The sequence below is a fragment of the Coenobita brevimanus genome, chromosome 93 (assembly GCF_032717465.1).
Source record: "Coenobita brevimanus isolate Jiangsu-jjx chromosome 93, ASM3271746v2, whole genome shotgun sequence".
NCBI lineage: Eukaryota > Metazoa > Arthropoda > Malacostraca > Decapoda > Coenobitidae > Coenobita > Coenobita brevimanus.
Window position 1 is genome coordinate 12,277,133 of NC_137046.1, and position 12,488 is coordinate 12,289,620.

General features: G+C 42.8%; 1 protein-coding gene and 1 non-coding gene across 2 annotated transcripts in view; both read right to left on the reverse strand.

Moving 5' to 3' along the window:
* The window catches only part of PolQ (DNA polymerase theta), a 290,206-nt gene that overhangs the window by 83,571 nt on the left and 194,147 nt on the right, over window positions 1–12,488 (reverse strand). Inside the window, exon 26 of the mRNA XM_080282250.1 lies at window positions 7,433–7,600. Coding sequence (XP_080138376.1) covers window positions 7,433–7,600 — 168 coding nt within the window. The remainder of the gene's footprint in view (window positions 1–7,432; window positions 7,601–12,488) is intronic.
* On the reverse strand, window positions 3,005–3,123 carry LOC145412710 (5S ribosomal RNA). The gene has a single exon (XR_013899621.1). It is a non-coding gene; the product is annotated as a 5S ribosomal RNA (ribosomal RNA).

Genomic DNA, 12,488 nt, shown 5'->3' on the forward strand with positions numbered 1-12,488 from the left:
TCAGGCACAAGAACAGAGCACACTCTTCAGGAGGCGGATGGACCAAAAAAGAACACCAGGAAAAGATGCAGAGGATGTTACAAAAAGATATCACTTGGAGAAGGATACAAGGTGGCATCCAATAAGGCAAGGAGAGTATCAACCTTCTGTGTTGGGTGTGATGGACAACCCCACCTTTGTATTTCATGTTTCAATGAAAAGCATGCAGCTTCATACTAATAAGTTATATAATACAGGGCAAAAATTAGATATTTGGATATTCAGTTTTGCAAATTACGAGTCATATAGTGTAAAAGTTAATTATTTTTGTATGTTTTATATAACCTTCATTTATCATAACGTTTAAAATTTTTACAGATTTTTTTAAAATTTAGCAGTATTTTCCTTTACAGTTACTTACTGTTACATTATGTAATTTATTTACTTTGTTTATAAATTGTTACAAGGCTTCATGTGCATCTTGGAACTATGTTTAATTTTATGAAATATTATCTCAATTTTTCTAAAACCGAGTGTTGATTTTTTTACTTTTTATACAAGAAATGCATTCACAAGTGTTATATTTGATACCTGCCATTCTATGATATTGATTATAATGCATTTGAGCTAACTGTAGTGTGTGAAAACTGATTTTGTATAAAAAATGATGAACGAAAAACAAATAAATTTTTAGCTGATTATTAATCAATAACTTACCTATGTATAAGTATTTTTGTATTAAATAATACCATTGCAGCACATCTGTAGCTTTAATAAATGCAAATGGAAATAAATATTGCTTATATACTCACGTTTTCAAAAGTTTTTGAAAAGGGACATTCGAGCCAAGGATGTACCAATACGCTGAGGGGGAAACTTCTGCTCGGTACATCGATGGCCCGATAAGCGGTCAAAGTGTTAACTTTTCCCATTCTTCTAATAATTTTCCAAAGCCAAAACAAACAAGTCTATTTACGTTATATTTTGTTCAAACTGAGTCTTCTCTCACAACTGTAAATCCTTAACACAACACACTGTTTTTTTCACTGCACACAACACTCTAAATTCCAGTGTGGTCTAGTGGAGAAGTTCTTGCTGTTTATTCACTGTCAGAGTCCGAGAGTATCACTGGAAGGTGACCTAGAGGTGCATCGCTGGGTCGTGGTGATGGCGTACCCACTGCAGGCGACTCTGAAGACAGCCACAAACTCACGTAGAGCGGTGACTCCACCGTGGCTAATGTGCTGGGCTGTGGCTCGGAGCATGAGGGCCTGTCTTGGGAAGGCAACGGAGTGGAGCCAGGGCTGGGCACAGCAGGGGTCACGGGCCTGAAAAAACTGTCAATGGTTGATTGATGCAATGACCGACGATTCTGACGATTGATGATGCGCTGCCTGAAAGCACGCACTTCCTCCACGAGTCCCAAGGGCCCCATCTCCCTGTCGCAGTCCGGGTGTTCCAGGTAGTCTAGGACGAACTCTAGATGTTCCCGGAGTGCGCTCAGCTTGGGGATGGATGGAGTAGTGTCCTGTTGAGAGGAGTCCGCATCATCGTCGCCTTCCTCGTCGGAATCTTCAAGTTCGGTATTGACACCTGCAACTGAAGACGCGATCTCGATATCAGACAATGTCTGATACCCAGGATCGCCCTCGTCGTCATCCAATCACTCATGAACATCGTCCACAACAACATCGTTGCTGTGCGTATGTAGCCGTGCATGGAAGTCATCCACGTCAAACCCTAGAAAATCGTACTCCACATCCATTCCGAGAAGCAAACGAGATCAACCATTTTCCAGAGTCTTCACAGGGACTTCCTTCCATGCACTAGCCCAGTTGTCCAGCGCAGACTTGATGTTGTAGCGGCGAAGGTTTTCCAAAGTCCGCTTGCCTCGAGTGTCACGTCCTTCCCGGCGCTCGTCTTCGTCCTCAAGAACAACCATCACCTCGTCCAGGAACTTCTGACGGTATAGGCACCCTGTTGTCACGATCACTCCTTGGTCCATTGGTTGGATGAGAGCAGTCATATTAGGTGGCAGAAACATGCACCTAATCCGGCCATTCTCAGCAACCAAGTCCTTGTCGCACAGGTGGGCAGGTGTATTGTCGAGGAGAAGGAGGGCCTTTATCTGGTCGTGCGGGATTCCCAGTGTCTTCGTCTGGTAATTGATGACCTCCTTGACGAAGTGGGGGTGGAACCAGTCTTTGAAAATCACAGCTGTAAACCATGCCTTCAAAGAATGGTACCAGACGACAGGAAGGACATCCATCACCCCACGAAGGCACCAAGGCTGCTTTGACGGCCAACAACAACGGGCTTAAGCCAGTGCATGCTGTTAGAATTGGCACAACACAAAGCAGATATCTGTTCCTTGGAGAGCTTGCGGCTCCTCGGCTAGAGTGTTCGTTGGCAGCGAGCGATAGAATAGGCCAGTTTCGTCTGCATTGTAGACTTGACCGAGAGTGAGGCCTTCCCTGTCGATCAAGCCCTTCACCTTGTGCCGAAACTCGTCAAATCCATCCTCGTTAGCGTCTAAAGCTTCGCCATGAGCTTTACGGTTCGTAAGGCCATGCTGTAACTTGAACACAAAGAGCCAACCCTCGGATGCCTTGAAGTCTAGGGCGTCGTGAAGCCTGGCGAACTTCTCAGCAGCAGCCTTCAGCTCCATTCCACGTACCATCACACCAGCAGCACGTTGTTGTCGATACCAAATCAACGTGGATTGGTCGATTTCTGCAAACTTGGGGGTAAACATCACCTTCCTCTCCACGTTGCATTTGCTTCTCGACGAGAAGTCAGCTGTGTACTGCATGAGCTTGTCTTGGGATCTCTTAATATCGAACAAAGTAGACCGGGCCAGGTTAAACTCGCGGAGAATGCGGGAAGAAGACCACCCCGCATCTCATCATCATCATCATCATTGCCAGACGCCATGTATCCCAGACGGGGTGGCCAAGGGCTTACAGTTAATTGTTTTACGGGGAGGGGCACTAATCCTCCACCAACCCCACTTGACACGTAGGGATGCCAACAGCATCTGGTGTTCCCAGGCGGTCACCCATCCAAGTACTAACCAGACCCAACGTTGCTTAACTTCGCTGATCCAACGGGAAGCGGTGTACTCAACGTGATATGGCCGTTTACTTTCTCCAATAACTCCCGTTTCTTATCCAGAGTCAACACCACTCTCTTCCTTTTCTCAGGTGGCGGGGCCATTATCACACACACTAAGAGGAGGCCCGAGAGCAGCAGGAGTGACTGCAGCAGGTAAGGCACCACCACAAAAGCGATCACGTGGGCAGCCATAACGACGAGCGTGCACTCGCGGCGAGAGACAGACGGAAAGTGGGGAGGATGCAGCGGCACTCTATCGGACGTCGGAGGAATGACGCGCCACAACAATGCTCTCCCACGCCACACGCGGCAAGTTCAAATTACGGGCGGGAAAAATTCTTTTTTCTTTTTCTTTCTATCTATCTTTTTTTTTTTTTTTTTTTTTTTCCGGGGGGGGGGGCCCCGGACCATTTTGGGAATATTGGATCCCAGGACGATTATGTCTGGTTAGTGGGGATGTTTGGATATTGGGCGTCCGGATATTAGCGTGATTACTGTATATATATATATATATATATATATATATATATATATATATATATATAAACAGTATCTATCTATCTATTGACAGACGCCTCAATCCCGTTTGGGGTGGCCACAAACAAATCGCCTCCAAGTCGCCCTGTCCCCCGCCATTTCACTGCCCTGCTCCCAACTCACAGCCCCCTCTCTCATATACCTCTCTACCCCATCCCTCCACCTCATCCTCGGCCTCCCCCTCCCTCTTCCCCCCTCCACCTCACTCACATACACTCTCTTTGTCAGTCTTTCACCCTCCATCCTCTCCACATGGCCAAACCACCTCAGTGTGTTCCTCATAACGCTTCCTATCACATCCACATCAACACCACAACGCTCCTTTATATCCTCATTCGTCAGCCTGTCTCTCCATGTGACTCCACAGATTCCTCTTAAATAACTCATTTCCACTGCTCTCACTCTTGACTTGTGTCCTTCCAACAGCATCCAAGCTTATCTTCCATACGTTAGAGTTGGTATCACAATACTGTCATGTAGTAACTTTTTCACTTCCATGCTCACTTCCCTGTTTCTTATCACTGCTTTCAAAGAACCAGCAACCTTTCTTCCCTGCTGTACCCTTTCAAGCACTTCACCCTCCAAACCTCCATCCTTACTCATCACACTACCCAAGTACTTAAACGTACTCACATTTTCCAATTCCTCACCATCCAACCTCGCTGTACATTCACTGACTTCACCTCTCTCAAAGACCATCACTTTACTCTTCCCCACATTCACCTTTAGATTCCGTTTCTTATACACTCTCCCAAACTCATCCACCAAGCCTTGCAGCTTCCCTTCGTCTTCACTCAACAACACAGTATCATCTGCAAACAACAGTACAGGGAGTTTCCAAACACTACCCTCTCTCACCAGGGCCACTCCAACATCCACTACCCTACCTTGTACCTCTTTTATTACCGCATCCATGAACAGATTGAACAACCATGGAGACATGACACATCCCTGTTTCAACCCAACTTTCAAAGAGAAAAATTCACTTAGTTCACCATCCACACGTACTGCAGCCTTAGCACCATCATACATACTCTTCACGGCATTCAACAACTTTCCATCTACTCCATATATTCTTAATACTTTCCACAATCCTTGTCTATCCACCCTGTCATATGCTTTCTCCAAATCCATGAAAGCCGCATACAACTTCTATCCCTTCTCTAGAAACTTTCCATTAAAGATCTAAGAATGAATATCTGATCTACACAACCTCTTCCCTTCCTAAAGCCTCCCTGTTCTTCTCCAACTAATTCCTCTGTTCTTTCTCTAACTCTGTTAATAAGTATCCTACCATACACTTTTCCTATATATTATATATATATATACAGGTATATATATATATATATATATATATATATATATATATATATATATAGTAACAGGCCAAGAAACTTACAGGCTCCACATAAAGAGGTTGTCCCATTAACTCTTTTGTCAAAGGTAAAGCTCAATTTGAATACTAGTTTCTAAAATGGATACTGTTTGCACATTCAGGTAGAACTTTATGTGTGAAGGTACAGCATTACAATCACAAGAAGGCAGATCATTATATATGAGAGTAAAGCAGTAAACATGAGGGGTGAACATCAAGGAAGTGTTTTTTATGGGGGGGGGGGAGGATACAGGCCTGGGAACTGTTACCATTTTAAGAAAAATTTATACATGTCTGGGAGCTGTTACCATTTTAAGAGAAATATCTATAGAAGAAAGCCTAAAGTAATATCTGTTCATTCCAAGATGCTTTAGACTGGAGATCATTAGCAAAGGGAGAGACAGCCTTAGCAAGACACCTCCAGAGTTGGTAGAGTGTCAGTTAACTCTTAGAGAGATGGTAGAAAAAAAAGAAAGAAAGAGCGAGATTGGACTGCTACATGGGTAATGCTACTTACTGAAATAGTGAAGGAATAAAGGCAGATTGATCGGGTCAGCAGTGACCAGTGAAACAGCAACAGCAGTGGGAGAGATAAGCAACTCTGTATCATGAAGAGATTGAAAGGAGTCAAGAGGACAGGAATTCTCTATCTATCTATTGCCAGACGCCTCAATCCCGTTTGGGGTGGCCACAAACAAATCGCCTCCAAGTCGCCCTGTCCCCCGCCATTTCACTCCCCTGCTCCCAACTCACACTCCCCTTTCTCATATACCTCTCCACCCCATCCCTCCATCTCATCCTCGGCCTCCCCCTCCCTCTTCCCCCCTCCACCTCACTCACATACACTCTCTTCGTCAGTCTTTCACCCTCCATCCTCTCCACATGGCCAAACCACCTCAGTGTGTTCCTCATAACGCTTCCTATCACATCCACATCCACACCACAACGCTCCTTTATATCCTCATTCGCCAGCCTGTCTCCCCATGTGACTCCACAAGCTCCTCTTAAATAACTCATTTCCACTGCTCTCACTCTTGACTTGTGTCCTTCCAACAACGTCCAAGCTTCACTTCCGTACGTTAGAGTTGGTATCACAATACTATCGTGTAGTAACTTTTTCACTTCCATGCTCACTTCCCTGTTTCTTATCACTGCTTTCAAAGAACCAGCAACCTTTCTTCCCTGCTGTACCCTTTCAAGCACTTCACCCTCCAAACCTCCATCCTTACTCATCACACTACCCAAGTACTTAAACGTACTCACATTTTCCAACTCCTCATCATCCAACCTCGCTGTACATTCACTGACTTCACCTTTCTCAAAGACCATCACTTTACTCTTCCCTACATTCACCTTTAGATTCCATTTCTTACACACTCTCCCAAACACATCCACCAAGCCTTGCAGCTCCCCTTCGTCTTCACTCAACAACACAGTATCATCTGCAAACAACAGTACAGGGAGTTTCCAAACACTATCCTCTCTCACCAGGGCCACTCCAACATCCACTACCCTACCTTGTACCTCTTTTATTACCCCATCCATGTACAGATTGAACAACCATGAAGACATGACACATCCCTGTTTCAACCCAACTTTCAAAGAGAAAAATTCACTTAGTTCACCATCCACACGCACTGCAGCCTTCGCACCATCGTACATACTCTTCACAGCATTCAACAACTTCCCATCTACTCCATATATTCTTAACACTTTCCACAATTCTTGTCTATCCACCCCGTCATATGCTTTCTCCAAATCCATGAAAGCCGCATACAACTTCTTTCCCTTCTCTAGAAACTTTTCCACTAAAGATCTAAGAATGAATATCTGATCTACACAACCTCTTCCCTTCCTAAAGCCTCCCTGTTCTTCTCCAACCAATTTCTCTGTTCTTTCTCTAACTCTGTCAATAACTATCCTACCATACACTTTTCCTATTATACTAAGAAGACAAATGCCCCTATGATTACCACACACTTCTTTTTCCCCTTTTCCTTTGTACAGGAATTGCTGAGACAAAATGCTTTTGACTTTGCCCTGTGCTGATGAACTGTACCTCACAGATGGGATCTATACTCCAGATGGAGACAAAAATTGTCTGTATACAGTGTCAGCAACTACAACAGGTTAACAAATGAATGAGCATTCTCAATCTCTGAAATAGATTTTTCATAAGATGCAATGATAAGTTAGATTCTAACAGAAAGAAGTGCCAAAGATATTGAAAGGTGATGGAGGATTGACCTGTGTGTTACTGAAAACTATGAGATAGTCTTCTGGATGATAATGGCTAAAGGAATGATGAAGGAAGTAAGTCTCTGATGCACTGAAAATAATACAATACTGGATAGTGAAACAAGATACAAAGACCTTTAATAAACTTGAAATAAGAAACAAAACTACTGTATGCTGATTAAGACCTACCATCTTGGACTGTACGAAGGTTGAGGTAGTAGGCATCTCTGTTGCCCCAGCACACTGCCACCCCCACCACCAGCAACTCTGATGATCCCACCACCACCCCTGTCACTCCCTTGCCACTGTTGCCCTTTGAGTGTCTGCCTGAGCGGCCGTGGTGCGAGATACGCCAACCTGTGTGAGGTAGGGGAGGAAGGGAGGGAGAACTGATGGAAGGGAGAAAAGAGCAATAACACAACACAAAATTTTAAGTAGAGGAAAAAGAACAAGGATAAGAATTTCACCGAGGCACTATGAACATGGCAGTCCCAGTTTTGAGGAATTTGGTGATGAGGTCTAGTTCTGCAATGTATTGATGACATCATGTTAACTGCCTCTCAGCTATGCTGCACAGAACAATACTCAGAATATATTATTTCTCCTTACAGTAATTGATGAACCTAACAAAATGTGGCACAGTGTCAATACAGAAACTGATGAACCTAAGGAAATGTGGCACAGTCTCCATACAGCAATTGATGAACCTAAGGAAATGTGGCACAGTCTCCATACAATAACTGATGAACCTAAGGAAATGTGGCACAGTCTCCATACAGTAACTGACAAACCTAAGGAAATGTGGCAGTTTCCATACAGTAATTGATGAACCTAAGGAAATGTAGCACAGTCTCCATACAGTAACTGATGAACCTAAGGAAATGTAGCACAGTCTCCATACAGTAACTGATGAACCTAAGGAAGTGTGGCACAGCACCCTCCAACTGCCAAACACAAGCACTGCTCTCAGGGAGGGCACCATCTTGACACTGCATTGCCTAAAACACAGGTGCCTCAAATCTATACAAGAAATAACCCATGCATTTTCTTGAAGCAGTTCTGGATTCAAAGATAACTGTGGCATCCAAATTAGATTAGTTTCACCTGCCATGCAGTTAAAATACTATCTCCTACTTTGGATGGGTCATTTTTTCCTACTCCCCCCACCTCCCCCTCATAACGATGCCTGCTTCACAGCGCTCCTAGTTTGTTTTCCTGTGGGTATATGTTGTTCCTGGGCTGAGCCTGTTGTCTGTTTGTTTGCTTTTCCAAACTCTTCTACAAACAGACATCCCAATTAGGAAAGAGTTTAAAAGACCTCTGAACACACCACCAGGCATTCCACCAGGCATTGTTGAGTCCTACAAAACTCTTCTAGGGCATAGTGCCTTATAGACAGATATTTTTCATCCATCCATCATCTGCTCCCTTACTGCCCCACAACCAAGCTATGGAGGTCAGGCATGTCAATTCTTGAAATGCATGAAAAAGCCAGTAAAACCTCACCTTAAACTTCTGAGTAAATGTCTGCACTTTAACTTTCCTGTTTCTAATGTGGTTTCTTACCTTCTGGATGTCTCTGTACCAATGGCTGACTATAACACAATTTCTCAGTGATGCCCATTTTGCATATACTGTATGCAACATCTACCTCATCTTCAACAGTGCTCTTCCAAAGGCTCTCTATACTGCCACTACCGCCATCACTTTTACATTTGACAGACTTGATTAACATCAAATCAACTGTTATACATGGCTTATTTTTTTTTTTTTTTTTTTTTTTTTGTGTGAGTTTTACTCTAGGTCCCCTTTTTTGGGATAAGGGCTAAGGCGTTGCCCCTGGGTAGAGGACTTTGGTTTGGAGCGTGTAGCATTTTATGACCGGATGCCCTTCCTGATGTCTACGAATGACTCTTGGGTGGATTCGATCCTCCGACCCTTCGGTCAGAGCGGAGCGCTTTAACCAACTGAGCCATGGCTGCAATTAATTAATGCAATGAATGCAAATGTAAACAAATACAGCGCTGTAGATTCGTGAGTTACCGTACCACTTTACCACTTGAAATGGTGTTCATATAAATCTGTTCCTAATTGCTTGGAACACACTGGTCTGCCACGTCCTCACTGCATAGGCCTACTCATGAAAATTTTGCTCATTTTCATTTACAGCTCATTTCAGAGGGTCAGAGGTGGGTACTACATTACCATGAAAATACTATAACTGAAAATCTTATCTTAGGAGGACCTGTACTGTACTCTATTTTTCCTTCCTGGAGTGTCTCAGGTAAACAATTTTCTCTTGGAAGAGTGCAGCTGGTTGGTAGAGCCACTTTTCTCAGCAGGCCTATGTATGTTTTGGTGGCAATGCGGAGAGGATCCCCTCTGCTTTTAGTTTAGTATGAATGTTCTGCAGTGCAATCTGGTCTCAACATTCACAGCACTTAATATAGATGTTCATGTTACACACAGCACCCCCTCATATTCCCATTCAATTTAATCAAAATTTACAAACTGATTACTTCCAGTTAAACAACAAAAGAACTTGGCTGATACCCCCTTAATTGTACCACTACCTACAAATCCCTGCCAGAGGCTCTGCAAAGGATGCCAAAAATATACTGGACACACAGTAAGACCTCCCTAAGTCGGCATAATAGGGGCTGAGGCCTTGCCGACTTAGGCGAACTGCCGACTTATAAGATTAAGCTCCACATGATGCGTGGCAGAGCAGCTCAGTATGTTTATACCACCTAAGTCGGAATGCTGCCAAACAACAACCAATGTGCTGACTTAATTTTGACTTTTACAAGTTTGAACTAGATAACCTGATGCAGTGCCAACTTTGGGTTGTTATTAGTCATCATTTTGCCAACTTTGGATCAATTTTGCCAACTATTTTTTTGCCACGTGGTAAATATTTGAAAATGGTTTTTAGAATGAATATTTTGGAGCCGTGTCGACTTATATATAATTCCGACTAAGGGAAAGTCGGCTCAGGGAGGTTTTACTGTATCATATTTGTGGCCAACGTTCACAACTGCTGCACAGCTCATGGAGCATGTACCTGATGGTCATTGACTGAAAGTGATGGCAACAACAACAATGATGATGACAATGATGATGATGACGATGGTAATGATGATGATGGGCCTGGGATTATTATGTGGGAGGTAAATACAACATTGCAGGAAGAGTGGAAATAGTGGGAAAATGATGGAAAAAGATGAATTTGGCTAGGAGTTGTGAATGACGTATTCTTACACGTATATATGCATATATATATATATATATATATATATATATATATATACATATATATATATATATATATGCATATATATATATATATATATATATATATATATATACATATACAGTCAGTGCAGTGGAAGTCTGGACCCTCTATCTTGCACCATATATTTGGTAGGGTCCAAGAAATATTGTAGGAAAATTCCTGTAGTTGGTGGGTTTTTATTCTGGTGGCTTCTAGCAACTTTACAGGCTTAACACCACATGCTGTGAGTTTATGAGCTCAGTTCCTGCCTGACTTTGGATGGAAAGGCACATCAGATTTTCTTGTCCTGCCTGGCCCTTGTTAATTTCAAAGCTCTCGTTTTCACACCCTCCTCTGCCTTAGTGAATCATTGGAAATGGGTCCCAAGCCACTAACTGATGTAGAAAAAGCCCGAATTTTAACTATGAGAGAGGAAAATGTAAAAATTAAGGAGAGGCTTCAGTGCAGCAGTATAGCTGGGGATCTTGAAGTCTTTCTGAAGTTGATGCTGTATGGTTCTTTCAGACACATCTTTCAGCAATTCTGGGTACATATCTTTCAGTTGTCTAGCAGTCAAACGTGGGTCTTTTATCACAGCTTGCTTCAGTAACCTGTCTGTAGTTGGTGATGTCTTCCTTTTAGGTCCTAGCCTGTCTTTATGTTGGGGAATTGTGTTTTTTGGCAGATGGCGGGCAGCAGCGAGGAGTGCCATAACGGTAGATTTTCCTCGCCCAGTTCGAATACAAATATCCTTAATTTTTACATTTTCCTCTCTCATAGTTAAAATTCTGGCTTTTTCTACATCAGTTAGTGGCTTGGGACCCATCTCCAATGATTCATTAAGGCAAAGGAGGGTGTGAAAAAGAGAGCTTTGAAATTAACAAGGGCCAGGCAGGACAAGAAAATATGACGTGCTTTCCCATCCAAAGTCAGGCAGGCACTGAGCTCATAAACTCACAGCATGTGGTGTTAAGCCTGTAAAGTTGCTAGAAGCCACCAGAGAAAAAATCCGCCTACTAAAGGAATTTTCCTACAATATTTCTACCAAATATATGGTGCGAATTAGAGGGTCCAGACTTCCATTGCGCCGACTGTTTATATGTATATATATATATATATACACAGTACATCATCAGCCGTTTGAGTGTCCACTGCAGGACCTGTCTAGCCCGATCGAAGTGGGGATGATACAGCCTATATATCTCTACCAAGTGGCTTAGGCTGTCTGGCAGAGATTGTATGTAGGGTGAGAAGTGCTTGTAAGTGTGATGGTAGTGTTGGAGTGGCTTTGGATGTGTGTGTAGTCTGTGAACCAAGTGTAATCAGCCCACATAAGCTGACTGGGTGCAAGCATACTTTATAACATGTGACACTGGTTCAACCACAACACCCCTAATGTCCGCCAAAGCAGTACGTGCTCGGAAGAACGCTCCCAAATTTATTACCTTGGCGGGGAGCGAACCCTCATTCTCCAGTGCACGAATACGCACACTTTACCACATTATCCCACTGTACCACAGAGGCTCCATATATATATATATATATATATATATATATATATATATATATATATATATATATATATATATATATATATATATATATATATATATATATATATATTACATACAGCTACCACAAACTGACTTAGGACCTCCCCCCACAAGGTATTAAAAAATACAGAAATCATAGTATATCACAATGTTTGTTCATGAAATGCCATTCATTAATATGAAATCATGTTTCCCATGATTTTCAGGAAGTTGGATGCATTTCTGGCATGGAATCATTTAGATCTCTAAAGTAATCTAAGGACATTTCTTTGCACCAAACATTTATCAGTTCAGTCTTGAGGTTGTCCAGATTGGGTGTCTTCTTCTCTGCCATGATTTTCTTCATCTTTGCCCAGCAGTTTTCTATCAGATTTAGATCTGGACTGTTGCCAGGCCAGTCGAGGACCTCAATCCGATT